The following is an 18,534-nucleotide window of genomic DNA, read 5'->3' as shown; positions in this document are numbered from 1 at the left end:
TTCTGGTTTAATCAGCAAAAGTTAGGGTTCAAACTCCTGGTTTTCAGTCACCTTTATTTTTATCCAGCCATTCAGATTTCAAACATTTTTTTGCCTTTCTTTTTACTAAATCAAGTGCATTCGAATCTGTTTCTTTTTCATCTCATTCCAGCGATGAACATTTTGTCCAAGGACAATGGTGCTTAATGCATACTTTGCCTCGGTCTTTAGCACTGGAGCCAGCACTTCCCCTGGACACCCAGCTTCATGTACTAGGGCTCAGGGAGGTGAATCAGAATGGGGTCATCACAATAAATGAGGAAATGGTCAGTGACCTGCTACACTGCTTAGACCCACACAAGTCTATGGGGCTGGATGGGCTACACCCAAGGGTGCTGAAGGAGTTGGCAGATGTGCTTGCCAAGCCACTTACCATTATTTACCTGAAGTCCTGGCTAACTGGAGTGGTCCCAATGGACTGGAGGGTAGCAAATGTAACACCTATCTACAAGAAAGGAAGATCCAGGAAACTATAGGCCTGTCAGTCTGACTTCAGTACCAGGGAAGATCATGAAGCAGGTCATCTCAAGTGCCATTGCACATGATATAGAGGACAACCAGGGGATCAGGCCCAGTCAGCATGGGTTGTTCTGTTTCAGTTGATCTCTAGCAGATTTGCTAACCCTGTATGTGTCTAGATGAGCTGAACACCGATTTATTGCTTTACTAATGGATAGAAATCAAACTTATTGAACTGCACCAAACCAGACAGTTTGACTGCAGTTGGGCAAACCCTTCTGCATGAATATTTCATATTAGAATCATGTTTCCAACAATTTGGGATAGGTAATTCCTTGCCATTATAAGTTTTATCAATATAAACTAGTAAATGAAAATTGTTCTATGAATAAGGACGTTTATTATTGTCTTGTGTAAGCAGGAGCAGTTTTATGCATGAATTGGATATGCTAGCTTGAACCTGCTTACCATAGAACAGCTTAGCTTAGTTACAGAGACAGGTGCAAGCTGAATAAGCAACTTTCAGTTCCTAAAAAACATTTTACACATAAACTGCACTGGGAAAAATAGCTTTAATTTCAAACCATCCCCAAAAAATCTTAAGTTTCCATAGCAGAGTTTTCACTGATATCAATTAATAGACTTTAAAACACCACAGGTTAGTGAGAGAGAAGAATTTGGTATAGCCAATGAGTTACATCCACTTAGTAACCTGGCCTATAACTTAGTAATGGATCGGGTATAATTGATGATCCAGAAAACAGCTTTGTCCACTTTCTGTTGCAAAGTCAGCATGTCATTGCTGCTGACATACAGCAAGAATAGAAGAGCTCAGGTAAAAGGTTTTCTGTGCACTGTGGGATACGTGGTGGCTTGCAGAGACTTGCCTGCTCCACACCTTGACTTGCAGCACTGACTTGGGGTGGCTGAAGCCCAAGCAGGTGCCCTGCCTTTTTTGGCTGAAGGTTTTTTAAAGTGATTGAAAAGCTTTGTCAGTCTGTCTGCACCTCCCTGCTCCCTAGTGCTGCTGTTTGCTGGTTTGTCCTGCTTCAAGCCACCAAGTATTTTGGTTCATCAGGGCGGAGTTTCATGATCTTATCCATGCAGAGCAGGATGAGGGTCAGAAACCAGAGGCTCCAGCCGACAGCCGCTGCGATCCACCCATAATCATCCACGCTTGTCGGGCAGCACATAGCTGCTTGTGGGCAGAAGTTCACATCTGATAGCAAAGAAATTAAATGAGCTGATAAGACACCAAGTATGTAACAGGTTTTCTTAGCAGATGAGACAGTGACTTCACTGTGTGATCTGTCTGTCTGCCTTGACATCCTTCCCCTAAGCTTGGCTGTTAACCTGGGCAATGGCAATATTCAATTTCATTTGTATGTCTTGGCCTTGCTTGGCTAAACATCTGAGCTGCTCTTCTTACCCCTGTGCCCACCATTGACAAAACCTTTTAAAACACCTATTTAGCCTCTCCTCAGTCAGTTCTAGGAATAGTGCTGGACTGTGGGAATATGTGATATTTGAGATGGTGTAAGACTCTGGGAGGACTGGTGAGATCCTGTGTTGGCTGGAACTGGTTGTTTGGAGAAGAGTTGGGAGGAAGAGCCACTCTTGGGAATCCACATTGTGTCTACAGATAGTCTGGTAGGGAGCTTTGGGACACACAAATTGAATTAGCTATGAATTAGTCTGCTCAAAGCTATGAGTTGATCTGAACATACCTAAGTTGTTATACTGTGTGTGCCAGCGGAGTAATCTTAGCAATGAGTCCTGGGTTTTCATCTGCAATGGAAGCCTTGGCAACAGATAAACCCTTTTCCAGGACAGCCTCTCAGTCACCTGTGTAGTCTCAGCACCTGGCTTTATCATGGTAGTGGTGAATTATGAAGACTTACTAAGACATGGTGCTTCATACTCAGTTGTGAGCGTAGGGCTTGAAACATTGGAACCATCTTCAGCTGCTGCCAGAGGGAAAGCACAGGAGAAAAAGCAAGTTGGATTAGAAAAACAATACTGGGCATCAAGCATGAAAATCTGAAAGCCATTGCCCCTGCAGAGGTCTGTAGAATGGAAACAGCTTGAAGTTCCCACCCCTAAACCTTTCTGCATCAGGCTAGGCTTTCTCATCCCACTACTGCCAACACAGGCTCTAGAAGGACCTGCTTCTAGCACCAGCCACAAGGAGCAATTGAATCACTGCACATCTACTTGAATGTAACTCTGCTGTAAGTGTTCACTCAGAGCTCAAATTAGCCACCATCCCTTCCCAAGCTGCAGGAGCAGAGCAAGCAAGGACTGAAATGAGAGAGACCATTCAGAAGCATGGTGAGATCCATGGCCAGCAAGCTGTACTTCTACCTTCTTTTGCCTTTAGAAAATTGCTAGTAACTGTGGGATGTGAAAGAGTCTGGCAGAGCTCAGCCCATCTCTGCAGAGCCTCAGCAGACCCACCACAGCCTTGTCAGGAAGCTTTGGCTTTGCTGAAGTTCAGGTGCAGCTGCATCTGCAACTGTTCTGCCTGGGCTCCAGTTCAGGCCAGCATGATAACCAGCTCAGGTTGGAAAATGCAACCTACAGAAATAGGGAAGGAAGGTAGAGGGAAGTGGGCTTAGTGGACGTTTTGCCTCTTTATCCTGCTTCCTACCTAGAAACAGAGCATCAACCTGTCCCCTGCTGCAAAAGGAAGGAAGTTGAAGTAATATCCTATACCACTATAAATTGTACAGTTCAAGTTCATCCAGGTGAAGTGTCCTATGCTGAAATGGTCCACTGCAAGGATACATGAGAAACAGCTTGGACATGCTACAGGAGTAGGAATTCCAACTGCATGCAGGTAGAGGGGCTCCAATGTATTGTTGATCCACAGACCCAGCAGAGGCTGTTTCCAGTCAAACCAGCTTTCTGGGGTCATTATTTGGGGTGTGGTAGGAAGAGAAAATCAATTCCAGCTTGATTTCACTGAAGACATTGATGTAATGGCTCGGGTTTAGGTTCAGCTCAGGAAAACAAAACAGATCAGGACCTTTGATCAAATTTTTGCTTTGAGTTTGGTATTTTCCAAGAAACAGCAAATAAAATGGTGGTGTTCTGCAGGAGATGTCTACCTTGGGGTCACATGCCGCTGTCCAGCTTTTCATTTTACACTGACTGCTCATCAGCAACACCAGAGTTTAGGGCCACTGACACACTGGGGGAGGGTCCCTGCACAGCCTGCTCCAGGGAAGGGTCTGAGTACTCCCCATTCCTTTTTCTGACTCTGCTAGGGTTTCCTCAATGACCTTGGCCAAGCCCATAATTTGTTTTCTGAGTTAATAAATACCTCACAGGAGCACTGGGAAGAATCATTACAAACTCTGTATGACCTGTTGAAGAAAGTGTTCCAGCATATAGTGTTGGTTCATGTTTATAGACTTTCCAGCCTAAAGGATAGGCTGTTGAAGCTAACCCATCTTTAAATATCTTGGCAGGTCTTAACCGGTGCTGATATATAAATGCAGGCAGCAGCCTGATGGGAAAGGAACAGCTCACAGGTCTCATTTACATTTTGTTTTTTTAGGCAGCTTCTCCAACTAAGTGGGCACCAGAGCCAGATTTCCTGCAAAAAGCACCTAATAAGATCTAAATCAGACTACAGTGAGCTGCTTGGATGGTATTTCGAATAGTCCCTTGCCTCAGCAAGCACATGAAGTCCAGGTAATTGTGGTCCCCTACCTCCTTGTTATTCAGTGGAGCAACCTGCAACTCAGCCACATTTACAGTGGATCTGTGACTAGATGTCTGAAGCATATCTCTTCAGAAAGATGTTGTGATCAATCATGTCAGATAATTCTCATTAGAATTAATCAGTTCTAGCTCTTTACACTTTTTAGATGAGACAAGGAAGTCTACCTGGTTTTCAAAGAACAAATCACTGTCTGCGGGCTATATAGTTTTATATGGAGAAGAAGTGGGGGGGTGCAGGTGGAGGGGGAAAGGCAGAATATATAGATTGAAGCATAAGACAAGAGAAATACCTGCTGAGCAGGAAAACCGGAGCACACTGGTGAAGAAGAGCACTGCAAGGGCTGCCCAGGGCTTGCGGGAGAAGTGCTTCATGCTGAGGGTGCAGTTCCCACCTAAGCAGCCACACAGATCAGGTCTCTGTCGCTGGCAGCTCTGGTTCAGCAAATCCTCAATAAGCTCAGAGAGCCAGTGTGCAAGGCAGAGGGTGGAGCAAAGGAGCTTCCTGCTGCCAGGACACCTTGAACTTGCCTGCCACAACAGGGTGAGGAAAGAGAAGGGCTCTGACCAAAACAGCTCTAGCAGTAGGTGGATACCAGGGCTGAGGCAGGTGGAGTGTCCCTGAAGGTCACACCTGAAGGTTTCTCTCCAGGATCTGCTTCAGTTGGAAGGAGAAAGGCCCCTGCAGTCAGCCCTTCCTGATGGGGTCCCAGGCAACTTCTGTCTTCTGAGTCTCCTTTTGGTCCTGTGAAGAGGAGCTAATAGAGCTGAAAAGGAACCAAGGGTAGAGAATTTGTCTCCCTGTTTGGCTGTTCTTTTGCATGGTTTTGACCAGAGCCACTCTCCAAAACTTCATGGCAGTGATGAGTTTTTGAAAGGGCTTCGCAGAAGCCTAAAAACCCCCAGTGTTCGGTCGCACTGAAGCACTAGCTGTTGGGTTAACACAGGCTGTGGGCATGCTTCCACTGAGAAATAGGGTGAAATGAGTTGCTTCATGTAGGCTACTGACAAGTGTCCCACAGGTACAGTGGCCTTTCTTTAAGGACCTGTCTTGAGTTGGGATCAGCGCAAGTCCGTGACTTCTGCACTGGAGAAGTTGCTGCTGTTCTCATTCCATGAGCGCAACTTTGTTACTGCCTCCGTCATGTACAACATGATGCTGAAAGAGCCTTTCTTCTCTAGTAGTTACCTCGCCTCCTCCATGACATGAGCAGAGCCAGAAACTGCATCTTGGCACCAGCACAGATGGAATGTTGCTGGCAAAATTGTATCAGCTGAAGGGCGAGATTTTTTTCTCTGATCCTGGCTGGAAAAGCCACACTGTTGAAGTGCTTGTGGTGCTGTCCTGGTCTGACAAAGACTGTACATTGCTCCTCTTCCCAATGCTGTTGGCCCTGCCTGCTCCTGTCTTCAACTCACCACAATGTCCTTGTTATAGAAAATTTCAGGCATTGAATTGGGCAGGAAGGCACTGTGAGAGGTGGGCTCCACAGTGAGCAGGTTGATGGTGCTCTTTCACAGTGGTCACCCATGGTTTTGGATATTCATGTGAGAATGAAGCTGTCTAGGGACTGTTGAGGATGTGCAGCCATCCCATGGGAGGCAAGGGAGAAGGTGCCATAGGCAGCAATCCCAGTACAATAGACAGTGTCTAAAAATGTTTTTTCTCCACACTACTGAAATCCACATGGAGGGGACATAATATAATTCTGACAGGAGCTGCAGTGAGCTGCATGCAACTGGGTACTGCTGTGCCAGACTCTAATGTTGGTTTGGTCTCCTTTTAAGGAAAGGCTTGTGAGCAAAACCCACAAAAGCTTAGCTATGCCCAGAGTTTCTGCACCATCAACCTGCTTGTCCTCCCTGCTGTCCAGCCCCCACCACTGGAAAAGTTCTGCACTGCTCCAGCTACCAGCATTTTCATCATGCAGGGTTACATGTGCAAACAGAGGTTTCTCCAGGAGAAAGGGCATGCCAAGCTGCAGATGAAGACAGGCCAGCTGAAATGGGTGTGTTTACCCACCTTGGCTCCTTGTTTTCCTGTCAACATGCTGCTGGGGCTGGCAGAGTTAGGCTTGTTCCAGCTGGTCTGCAACAGCTGCCTCCTGCTGCTGGGGTGTGCATGGCCCTGTCCTTTGGCTGGCACCTGAGGGGTGACCCAAGGTGTGCCATGCTCAGCTGTCAGCCAGGCCAAGTACATGACCTCATTGTTCTTGGCCTTGGTACACATGAGTCATGGCAGAAGAAATGCTGTAAATGCTCCAACTGCTCAGAATTCAGACCTGCTTGAAACTAGCATGTGGGATAGTCTTCACCGCTGCCTCATTTCAGTGGCCAACTCCTTTCATGCCAGTTGTGTTTTTATCTGAGCACTCCATGACATAAAAAGTGAAGTCTTTACTGGGGAAAGCTCTCCACTTTCTTCCAGCTTCACCTTTTCCTCCTGGATTTCTCATTCATGATTTCCATTGGAAGTTGACCTGAGAGTTAACTTTGCAAAAATGAGTGCAAAAATACAAAACATTTGAGGGGAAATGCTATTGCGTGAATGATTCAACGTGTCATTAAACGTCTTTTGAACTGTAACTTCTGTCTAAATACTCCTTGTCAGCTTTCAGGTAAATGTGCCCCTTTCTGATGGATGCTGAAAATGCTTTCCCCAATTAATAGAGTGCTTTTCTTTTCCTTTCCAAAATGTGTTCAGGAGGGGCCACCTCAAAAGTCTCCCAAAGCAGTGAAGAGGCTGCACTTGGCTTCAGTGCTTTTTGGATTGGCTTGGAAGTGAAGGCTTTGCTTGGTAAGTTCAGACACAATGCAAGCCCTGTAAAATCATCTCCTGACACCAATTTAGTTTTGTTTCATTTCTTCTGTGTAACACATAGACATTTCAGTGCTTTAACTGCCCAAAGAGTGATAAAACTCTCCAAAGCCTTCCCCCAACTAGGTTTCTAGGCACTGAAGAAACTCTTGTCTCCCCAGGACTGCCCTGCCACATGACTGCAGCACCAGCAAAGGCAGGGGCTTCCTTTAATTCTCCAGGCAAGACTCTGCTTACTCTAAAATTAGGTTCTTCCTTGCTCCTCCCTCTGAAGACTTTTCCACAGTGTGTAGGGCTGCTGGTCATCTTGATCATAGAATCATTTCACTTGCAAAAGTCCTTTAAAATCAAGTCCAAGCACTTTGTAGTCTAACTACCAAGTCTGGTGCATGTCCCTCAGCACCACATCTCGGTGTCTATTTTAAACATCTCCAGGGATAGGGATTCAACCACCTCCCTTGGAAACCTATTCCAGTGTTTGATAGCCCTTTCAGTTAAAATATTCTTTTAATATCGAATCTAAACCTCCCCTGGTGCAACTTCATTTCCTCTTGTCCTACAACTTGTCACTACGGAGAAGAGTGTAACAGTGGGCAATACCCGCCAGCTGGTATATTTTGTGTCATAGAGAGATTCATAGTTAAGGATCTCTGAAGACCAAGATCACCTCCAGGTGTGTCTCTTAGAAAGTTCTTACCTGTACCACACCCATACACACTCATTCTGTATGTGTGTGTGTGTGTGTGTATATTTTCTGTTTACATAGGCAACATGTTTGTAGTTTTAATTCCAAATGAAAGTTTATTGCTACTGCAATCCTGTTCCATCCCAGGAGTGACCAGCATGACAGCAACTGAACCACAGCATGGTATTTAACACAGGGCAAAACCCACCACCCACAAGAGCACAGCAGAGCAGGTATATCATCTCTGGACACATCAGTGATAAGACAAAACATGTTTTTTTCCACATGACCTTTGAGTTTGGGTTAACTTCATCCCTGTTCTTGTTTCAGGGTGCTCAGTTGCTGCAATAGGAAGGAACTTTGGTGAGAGAGAGTTGAAAAATTAACATTGCATGTAGCCATGCAAAACCTTCTGCAGAGTGAAGCTAAGCATGGAGTGATTGTAGCTGAGATACTAATCCCAGAGCCAGCTACAGCTGCATGAAACTTCCCCGTGCTGGGGAAAGTGATGACAGCCTGAGTGGAGAGGCTGCATGTTTGGGACTCTCCTGAGCTCTGTGTGCTGGCACACTGAAGTTGATGATGCACTGACAATTCCCAGTGATTGCTCACAAGGGCTCTGTGCAGCTCTGGAGGTCACGGTGCTAAACACCAAGGAGGATGCTAAGTGGTCTGCGCTATTGGTGAGACCGCGGAAGTGGATCTATCTCCTCTGCTTGCTTTGTAGGTAGCAAAATCTCCAAGTGCAGCTCTAAAGAAGGCATCTGTTGAGAAGGCAGGTCTGCCTGGTAGCTACCCTCCACCTTTGTATTGTGGGGCAAGCTCCTTCCCAGGCTGTCTTTATATAAAGCTTAAAAAAGCTTAAGGGCCTTTATAAAACCCTTAGAATGGCTTTTAAAAAGCTCAAACCCTTATGTTTGATGCCAATAATGTGTCTATTGGGGAGGAGGCATTTTGCTTGGTATCTTCACTGATGTGAAAATAACAATCTGAGATAAAGCTGTGTCTGAAGGGGGGATTAGACTTTTAGAACTAGACAAACAGCAAAAAAAAAATCAAAACTATGAATGTTTCAGTCTTCAGTCATGAAAGCAGGGGAGAGGGCATGTGCTTTCTGTTACACAGAGGAAAGCACCTCTAGCAGTTAGAAAAACGTAGAGCTGTGCCCTTTGTATTTTCCAATCCAGTCTGGGGTTGCTATTAGACACATGTCAAACCTGTGGCCCTGCCGTGACCCCACACTGTCCCGCTGGAAGCTGCAGAGGGGGAGCCTGAGACTGGCTGCCTGAGGACTGCCTTCAGCTTACTTGGACAGAGCTTCTGGCACCAGCAATGAGCTCACTGTCAGGGTTTCTCTGAATGGCACCTCATCATTAGCCAGCATCATCTGATCTTCAGTTATAAGATTATTATAAAATAATATCCTTACTTGCACATGCCAGAGACATGAAGTAGGATATGCTTTCTGCTTCCTTTATCTGCCCAGGAAGGAGAGGAGGGAAGGGCAAGAGAGAAGGCTTTATCCCTGTGCTCCGTGTTTGCTTGCTCCTTGGCTAACGGGAAGGAGACACTGTCATAGTGCAGCTTGCTTTGACAATAATGTGTGCTCTGGGGGCTCCTTCTGATACCCCTGTCCTTACAGCTCGTAGGGAAGTAGCTGAGTGTAATTGTGGGGCTGAATAAGAGCAGCATAGGTGTAAAACAGAAGTAAATCATCAAATGACCACAACAGCTTTGCCAGGAGGAAGAATGTGTTCTGGGTTCAGAGGTTGTGGGTAGCAGCCTGATAAACTGTTTTATTTTGTTGTGTCAATATATGTCAGTTGAGAACTAAATGATGACTTCTATATTTAGCATTATAATGTGTACTGGAAGGTGATGTCCTTTCTTTCCCACACTAGCTTCTCCACAGCCCTGTGTGGCAGATGTGTTGTCACCAGCAATGACTTAATTTCTGCCTTTATGAAGAGGAGTTAAAATTTCCCAGCAGAAAGTACTGACATTCATCAGCCTTTACTCCCTTTTTTGGGTGGTGCCAATAGAAAAAGCTAACCACCAGCAGTGGCTGGTACAGGAGGAGCATGGCACAGCCAAACAAAATGGGAGTCCGGGGAGCCCTGTGGCCAGCTCAGGTGGGCAAAAGGATAGTTTTAAGCCCAGCCACAAAAATTATCATAGTATCAGTCAGGGTTGGAAGGGACCACAAGGATCATCTAGTTCCAACCCCTCTGCCATGGGCAGGGACACCCCACACTAGATCAGGCTGGCCAGAGCCTCATCCAGCCTGGTGACTCCACCAGCTCCCTGGGCAGCACATTCCTCTAGCAATCTCCTAGGACACTGTGCCATGCCAAATAGCAGTCACCATTAGGCATTATGAATTTCACCACAGTGTTCATAGTATCATAGTATCATATCCTGTAATTTTAAATGCCTCCTTTTGGGGCAGAGCAGCTTCGAGGCAGCTGGATTTCAGAAATTGGCAGGAGCCCTCTAGCTGACCTCATGAAGTGGGGTGGGATGTGGCGGGTTGAAGTTTCCCACCAGCATTAACAAGAACAGACCAACTCAGAAGCAATTGAAGCTGTATTTGCAAGCAAAAACTACAGTCTACAATGGAATGCAATGAATACATACAAAATGTACAGTATTTACAATATCATACAGAGGTTTACAATTGGCAAACAACACAAAAACCTCCTGGTCAAAAAGACCAGGGAAAGCTGTTCCACTGCCCCCCCAGCCCCCTGTCCCGAGAGAGAGAGGAGCCGAGAGAGAAGCAGTGGGTTAGACTTAGCCAAGGTCAGCCAAAGCACGTTATCTCTGCTGAGCGAAGCAAAAACAGCCAGAGATCAGAAGAGAAGAGAGAAGGGAAAGAATTGTTATGGTACAGCTCCTCTTATTCTAGATATTTACCCAATGAATTTGTTTAGAATAATCTTTTGTTTTCCTTTTTACTCCCAGTAGTGATTTATTTATAGTTTTCTACTTTTCTGCTCAAAATCTGCAGCTAAGTTTTAAAGCCATAGCCTAAAACCACCACAGTGGGGCCACTCTTTGTTGCTTTCAAAGAGAAACTCTCTGTGCTGAGAAGCTCTCTGCTGTTGTCACTTTTCAGCATTGTTCCCTTGGACAAGCTATATCCTTCAGCTTGGGTATCTCCAAACAAACAAGTCTGAGAAAGCCTTTCTTTGAGGGGTACTTTACAATTTACATGTAGGCATGCATTTTCTTTTTTCTTGTCATAGATCTTCTTTAGAGAGAGAACCTTTTATGGCTGCTAGATTTAATAGTGAGCCTGGATTACCAGGATGACAAGAAGACCAAGTGCGGGGTTCTGCAGCTGGGCTGGAGCAATCTTCATTATCAATGGAGGCTGGGGGATGAGGTGATAGAAAGCAGCCCTGTGAAAAAGGACTTGGGAGTGCTGGTGGGCAAGAATCTGGACATGAGCAGGCAGTGTGTGCTTGCAGCCCAGAAGGCCAATGACAGCATGGGCTGAATAAGAAGCGTGGCCAGCAGATCCAGAGAGGTGATTCTGCCACTCTGCTCTGGTAGGACCTCAGCTGGAGTATTGCATCCAGTTCTGGAGGACACAGACATGATTGAGTGGATCACAAAAATTATCAGGGGGCTGGAAACCTCACCTGCAAGGACAGGCTGAAGGAGCTGGGGTTGTTCAGCCCAGACCAGAGAAGGCTTCAGGGAGACCTAATAGCAGCCTGTCAGTACCTGGAGGGACCTACAAGAAGGTTGCAGAGGGACTGTTTGCAAAGGCTGGTAGTGATAGGATGAGGGGCAATGGTTTTAAATTAGACAAGACTAAGTTTAGGTTGGATGTTAGGAAGAAGTTCTTCACCATGAGGTTGGTGGAACACTGGAGGTTGCCCAGGGAGGTAGCTGAGGTCCATCCTTAAAGATATTCAAGGTCAGGCTTGACAAGGCTCTGGAAAACCTGATCTAATGGAGGACGTGCCGGCTCACTGCAGGGGGGGTTGGACTAGGTGATCTTTGGGGGTCCCTTCCAACAGAAGCCATGCTATGACTCCATGATGAAATCCTTCCTCCTCTGACCTCAGTGGGTGCTAAAACATTGGGTTTGGGAGGGGTTGAGCTGCTCTCTGTAGCCCTTGCTTTAGCAGCTGAAGCAGGAGAAAGTCTATAAAAGTAACTCCCACAGCATTTATTATTCCAAGGAATGAGAATCAAGTTCCCTGACACTATTACCTGAGGCTAGCATGGCTCTGAGTGAGCCCCTGCCTTCCCAGCCCTCTCCAGCTCTGCCTATCCCTTGACTGCAGGAAAATCATTAATCTCCCATTGTTTCCCTTTCCCAGGCTGCCCTCAGTGAGGGGGAAAAAAAAAAAAAATAGGAGCAAGAAACAGTGAGAAACAGGTTTTCTACCTCCTGGGTGACTGATCCTCCATCCTGGGCTTGCAAATGAGTTTTAATGGGTGTATAGCTCTCTCTCTACAGCAGCTTTCAGAGGTTCCGGCTCAGTTTTGGGTGGCCAGGGCAGTATGAGCTGGCGTGCCCTGTCTGTTATTAGTCTCAACAAGCTGCATGCTGCTGCAACACGGCTTGCACTTGTTGCAGACCTGACACAGGGGTTGTGACTGAGCCAGAAAGTGCTGGATCCACACCACCTAGAGTTTGTTTCAGGACAGAAAGGGTGTCCCTTCTCTGCTCCAGACCAGTTCTGACCTTAAAAGAAAAGGTTTGCTGTGCTCCGTGAGAGACAGGATAGTTAGCCAGGGCACTTTGCTTGCCTCACTCCTCACCCAGCACGGTGCCTACCACCATGCCAAGGAACAGCCCTGCTCTTGTCGCCTGACCAGACGCCCGGCAAGCCGAGGGGAGAGCTCGCCCCTTCCCTGGGCAGAGGGTCTGCTAGGAAGGAGTGCAGAACCTGAGAGGTAAACCTGAATAACACCTTCTGCAAATCAGCTTACAGCACTGGGACCTACCCTACCTGAAACCTGGTGCATTTCAATGCATTGAAATACTGATGGAAAATAGTGACCTGGGAAAGTGTGAGTGATTTCTCAATTAACTGTTCTTTTGCCAAAGCAGAAAACTGGGAGGGGGTGTTGATAGAGGCATGGCTGGCAGCCTTTGGGCAAGCCCTCTGTGTCTGAAAGGATGGCTGAAAGGCAGATGCTCTGCCTTTCTCACAGCAGGGCTGGGAAGGATTTCCTGGCTGGGAAGAAGTTTCTCTTTTTTCATTTTTCATTTTTCTCTCATTCCAAATCAAGATGAAAATGAGCCTTTTGGTGTTTTTCACTGACTGATTCCTGGGTAGAAAGAGAAGCCTGGGTCTGGATGGTTTGAAAGCTGTTTAACTGCCATCTTTCCAAATATTTCATTTGAGTTCTGTTCTTTTAATTCTAGGTTGGTGGTGGTGGTGTTTGGGGTTTCTTTTAGGTATTTAACTACAGGTTTATACATACAAGCTGCTTTAAATGATAGTCTCTTCACACTTTACAGTCTAAAGAAGTTAAGATGGGACATTTTAATCACCTTTTAAACTTCTTGAAAAGGTTTTAAACTTTTTGAAAACCAAAGCTAGGGAATACTGTGCTTTCTTGCATGAGCAGTGGAGGTCCCTCACAGATTTTGTGTCTTTTACCAGTGAAAAATATAGTTTGCTAAAAAATGTCGGCACAATTTCAAAGATTGTACTCTTACCCCCCCCTGGAGCTGGTGCATTACAGGTTTTCTTTTAATGAGCTTCTAATTATCATTATTATATTGTCAATGTTTAAATCTTCTACTAAATGGGCACAGAGAGGAAGACAAAACTCACAGAACAATTGAGCAAACAGAGATTTGTGACTACAGAGCTCTTTTTAAATAAGCCTTTAATATCTTGCAATGTGTTTCTCTTACAGTTAAGTTAAATCTTTCATACATTGCAAAGAAAATCATTTAAATGCCTGTTAAAGAAACCATTGCAGGACAAGGTTCATGAAGAGAGAGAGGGTTAAGGACAATTTGCTTCCCATTCTTGTCAGCAAGCAGAAATGAGGTTATAAAGAGACTTTGTTGTGTATTTATTAAATGTAGGCTTACAAAATTGAACACATGGAAAAAGTGTATCTGCTTACATACTTCCACCTGAGAAGGAGTAATCACTGTGTTTGTTCATGTTGATCAGTTGATTTTTGTGCAAGAATAGCTAGAGGCAATTTGTATGTTCAGGTTACTCAAATAACAAGAAACATAAAGGCAAAAGGAGCTTTGGTGAAATACATGATATTTCGTGTGTCTCATTTTGAGAGGAGTCTTTTTGGGGGAGAAAATGCTTTTGAGCTCTTAAAATTTGTTTTAGTTTAAATGATATCATCTCCTCCCCTGCAGAGGACCAGACAGGGTGTTTGTTCATCATCTGCCCCAGGGGACCAGTGGTTCTCCTCTTTCCCTGTATTACACATACACCTTAGCATCTATTGCTTCTCTGGTGGGACAAAGTCATATGGTACTGAGGAAGCTTTTAGGAGGTGAAGAAACCATTTTGAAGGCCATCATGGTCAGTGTTGTGTTGCCTTCCTGCACCTTGACTCAGTGATCCCAATGTTCTTGCAGAGCTTGGCACCTCCTGACACCTCCCTGGGTGAGGAATACTGTGCTGCTGCCACCAAAGCCCCCAAGGACACCAAAATTGGAGGAGAGCAGGAGAAATGGCCTCAGTCTTCCGGAGCGAGGAGATGAGCCTGATGCAGCTCTTCCTGCAGGTGGAGGCTGCCTACTGCTGCGTGGCTGAGCTTGGGGAGTTGGGTCTGGTCCAGTTTAGAGATGTGAGTAGTGTCTGGCCAGCACATTAAGATGTTGGAGATGAACCCCAGGGTGTGCTTGCCCTTCCCTCAAAGCACTTGGAGAACGTACACCTGCAGGGTGGTCACAAAGCCAATGGTGAAAGTGGGATTTCCCTAAAGCTGATTTGGAAGCCAAGATTTGACTTACTGTTAAGTCCCCAGCCAGTGCTCTACTCGCCCTCTGTACCACCTTAGGAAGATTCCTTTCACCACCAAAACCCAGGGTGTGTCTCCTTGAGAGTCCATCTCGTGCTGTCATAGTAAGTCTGGGTAGAAATCAGTCTAGTATAATGCCTTGATGTCCCCAGCTGTAAGGATGTCTAAGGCATTGCCCTGCCAATGGGAGTGTGTATGATGCAGTCATGTTGGTCTTCCACACCAAGGGCATTCATTCTTTGCTGCTGTTAGAAGTGAGCATGGCAGTGTGCAGCATTGCAGCCCCAGGCTTGTTTTCCCTTCTGTTTGTAGCTGAATGCAAATGTCAACAGCTTCCAGAGGAAGTTTGTGAATGAAGTGAGAAGGTGTGAATCCTTGGAGAGGATCCTGCGTAAGTAAACACTTGTCAAATGCAATCGGCTTTCTGCCAACTGGTGGTGTGGGATTTATTTCTTTAAGTGCTCTCACACTGTGGAGCAGAATTAGTGGCAAAATGGTGATGTTTTCATCTGAGCCCCTGGAAATGTTTTGCATGTGTCAGCTAATTACCACTTCACCCCATATGGGCAATAAATTGTTGCCCCTGTTTTGACAGTGGTTAACCAAACTGAAAAGAGATTAATTAGCTTGTATAAAATCACAAGATAAATCTAGGGCTGGGCAGGAACCCAATCCAGATAACCTGATTCTTACACAGGTGCACCACTTCCCAAGGCCAAGGGTTTCAGCCTGGAAACAAACTCTTAAATACCAAGCAGCATGGATACGTGCCCTGTGAGCTTTGCACTCTCACTTCCCTTCCCATCACAGGTGGCCACCATGGCCACTGTGACAGCATGTGCCATTGCTAGAGTGGAGGAGTGAAACTTGAGCTTGTGCACACCTTATTCACTGCCACAAGCAAGGCAGTGCTAGTGCTGGCACAAATGTACCAAGGGTGAAGGGCTGTCCAGGTGGGAGCAGCTACCATGACTTCAGGAGAAACCAGATTCTTATGGAGAAATCTTTATGGACTGCCCAGCGAGGTGGTGGGGTCAACATCCCTGGAGCTGTTTAAGAAAAGACTGGATGAGGCACTTAGTGCCATGGTTTAATTGATTAGATAGAGTTGGGTGATCAGTTGGACTTGATGATCTTGGAGGTCTCTTCCAACCTGGTTGACTCTGTGATTCTGTGAAGGAAGAATGCTGGCTATCCAGCCCTTGTATATTGTTGCCTCTTGTCACACAACCATGTGATACCTTGGTCTGTACAGTGGTCTCAGCAGCAACTGGTGGCCAGGGAGATGCAGTAGGAATAACTTTGTACTGAGACTTCTGTATCCTTTCCTTTCAGGTTTTCTGGAAAATGAGATGGAAGACAGTGCTGAGATAGTCAAACTAGAAAAGTACCCAGAGACCCCCTTGCCACGGGAAATGATTGATATGGAGGTATATCTGGAGCACGCCAATAAGAGATAAAAGGGAATGTGCACCAGGATATCTGTGTAATGTGCTTGATACAGCTCACCCCTGCAAGGAAGGACCCAGTAGCTAAGGCTTGCACAGCTCTCCCTGCCTGTGGAGGTGCTCCCTGAGTCACTGCCTCAGCAGTTAGGTTAAGGCTGGTCTAAAGGACCCCAGTCTTTTTACCATCATCTGTGAAACATCCCTGTGGTCCCACGTGTTAAAGGAAATGGACCACAGTCACAGAATGCCCCATCATTCAGTAGGAGAGAATAAGAAGGTTTTTGGTGATTAATCAGGAAAGCTGACATTAGAACCTGCTTCACTGCATAAAATGCCCTGGGCTGTCTGTCCTGGTGGAAGTGTAGTTGGGACATAGTAATATTTGGGCCCAACACAAATATTTGTACCTTGCTTATGAATGTGCAAGGGATGCTTTATTCTAGCCCAGCTGAAAGTGAAGTTTACCAATGGGGTGATTTTTAAGTGCTGCACATGTAGGTGACTAGAAAGAAAACTTTTGATTTCCAAGGGCTTCAGCTTCATGAGCAAGGTGGTTAAATGGTGTGTTCCTGGACCCACAACTTCACTTAATTTTTGGCCTATAGGTAATGAACCTAAGCTAATGTCTGTGCTGCAGGCTGCTTTTGTAGTCAGTAGACTGAATGCCAGTTCACTTAGGGTTTTAGATGTCCTGTGGGGAATCACAGAGGTGCCAAAGCAGGCTGAGATACCTACACCACACATGCACTTGCCTGCCTGCACTTCAGTCCGATGAAACAGAACTCCACTGCCAGAAAGGACAAAGTACTCAGTAGGGAATGTGGCATTTGGAAAGTGAGATATTGGCATTAATGGATCTCTCCCTTGAAATTCTGTGTTTATTGAAGTCCTCATTGAGTATTTCTGCATTCCTCCTTGGGAAAAAAAAATCAACAAAGCAACTTTCTGTTGTTTGCAATTTGGTATCAGCTTGCTAAAGAGCCATTGGTCTGCTTCAGAGTTTTTCTCGATGTGCTTGGACCCTAAACAGACAGTGCTGGAGAAACTTGAAGCTGAGCTCCTGGAAGCCAACCAGAACCAGCAAACACTGAAGCAGAACTTCCTTGAGCTGACAGAACTCAAACTTCTACTGAAGAAAACTCAAGACTTCTTCGAGGTGAGAGGCTCTTTGCTCTTTCAAGAGAGATGTGCAATGTTCCTAAAAAACACTGACATTTTCATTATTGTATGTTCTGTTACTGGTTTTTAATGAAATCCCAATGGTCTTTACCATAAGTCTGTAAGTTTCCAGAAGCACCTCAGTCACTCTGAAGCCTTCATAGATCTGTGAGTCAATGGAGCTCAAGAACTTGGGTCCCAGATCTCTTTGAAAATGGCATTTCTGCTTTTCAGTTGCTAAGATATAGTTCGCCCCCCCCCCCCTCCCCTTCCTCCCCCTTCTTCTTTCTCACCTTTGGTCTAAATTTCTCTGGAAAGAAATATGAAAATAGTTTTCAAATTGGCAGTGCTGAATAGTTTTGTAAAACTAATGTTTTCCAGGCAGAAACCAATCTCCCAGATGATTTCTTCAGTGAAGACACATCTGGATTGCTGGAGCTGAGAAGCACTCCTGCTGCTGCAGCTGCCAAACTCGGGTGTGTATTGGTGATGGTAACTCATGCTGGTATTTCTGAAGTCCTGTTCAATTCTTTTATTGACAAAGCATATGCCTGCAGAGGACTTACCTTGGTGGGTGTATACCAGCATGTCACATTGAACCTCAGAGATGCAGTCAGGTGCTTTATGGGAAAAAGAAATCAGGAGGCACTAAGGATAAACTCCCACTTCAAATCTGGTACTTCCTGCCTCTGGCATCCAGGCACTCTTTCTTCATGTGACTTTAAGCATCTCTCTGTTCCTCTGTTTCTATCCAGAATTCTCTCTTCTCCTTTTTACTGATGGTCTGGGGAGGACTTGCAATGTTGTAAGGAAAGGACAACAGGATAAAGTCAATAGATTGAGATGACAGCAGGCTTGAGCAAGGAAACCTTTTCTAGAAGTGCCTACAGCAGCTGCAGAGCCCCGGCCGTCATGGACTAGAAAATGAGATTGCAAAATCATGTGTGTTACAGGCCCTGAAAGACTTAGAATGTAATTTATCTTGTAATTTATTTTTTAACTCTGCTCAGATTCACAGCAGGGGTAATAAAGAGGGAAAGAATGATACCGTTTGAGCGTTTACTGTGGCGAGTCTGCAGGGGAAACATCTACCTGAGGTACACTGAAATGGACACCACCCTGGAGGACCCTGTGACAGTAAGTACCAATATGATTTAGCTTCATGCTGCTCCTCATGTGTGCCTGTGACCTGCAGAAACTGAACTGGTGCCCTGGCCTTGCTGCAGCAC

General features: G+C 45.6%; 2 protein-coding genes across 3 annotated transcripts in view; one reads left to right on the top strand and one right to left on the bottom strand.

Annotated features, from left to right (window-relative positions):
* Nucleotides 1-1,051: 1,051 nt before the first annotated feature.
* Nucleotides 1,052-4,708, bottom strand: TMEM213 (transmembrane protein 213). Its single transcript, XM_068142217.1, has 3 exons — nt 4,518-4,708; nt 2,400-2,465; nt 1,052-1,717 (listed from the first exon to the last, which is right to left on the bottom strand). Exons 1-3 carry the CDS (start codon nt 4,597-4,599, stop codon nt 1,548-1,550), a joined length of 318 nt encoding a protein of 105 aa, XP_067998318.1. The 5' UTR covers nt 4,600-4,708; the 3' UTR covers nt 1,052-1,547.
* A 7,708-nt stretch (nt 4,709-12,416) lies between these two features.
* Nucleotides 12,417-18,534, top strand: part of ATP6V0A4 (ATPase H+ transporting V0 subunit a4) — a 28,009-nt gene continuing 21,891 nt past the window's right edge. Inside the window, exons 1-7 of one of the 2 annotated variants that reach the window (XM_068141689.1) lie at nt 12,417-12,644; nt 14,314-14,462; nt 15,012-15,090; nt 16,035-16,129; nt 17,178-17,303; nt 17,687-17,781; nt 18,316-18,442. In XM_068141689.1, the coding sequence (XP_067997790.1) occupies nt 14,409-14,462; nt 15,012-15,090; nt 16,035-16,129; nt 17,178-17,303; nt 17,687-17,781; nt 18,316-18,442 (576 nt within the window). In that variant the 5' untranslated portion in view covers nt 12,417-12,644; nt 14,314-14,408. Of the gene's footprint in view, nt 12,645-14,313; nt 14,526-15,011; nt 15,091-16,034; nt 16,130-17,177; nt 17,304-17,686; nt 17,782-18,315; nt 18,443-18,534 lie in introns of both variants that reach the window. The other variant, XM_068141688.1, reaches the window with a different exon arrangement.

The sequence above is a fragment of the Melanerpes formicivorus genome, unplaced genomic scaffold (assembly GCF_026170545.1).
Source record: "Melanerpes formicivorus ecotype bairdi unplaced genomic scaffold, bMelFor1.0.p_v2 SCAF_8, whole genome shotgun sequence".
Lineage (NCBI taxonomy): Eukaryota > Metazoa > Chordata > Aves > Piciformes > Picidae > Melanerpes > Melanerpes formicivorus.
Note: the sequence above shows the minus strand (reverse complement) of the source record. Positions and strands in the feature narration are given on the sequence as shown.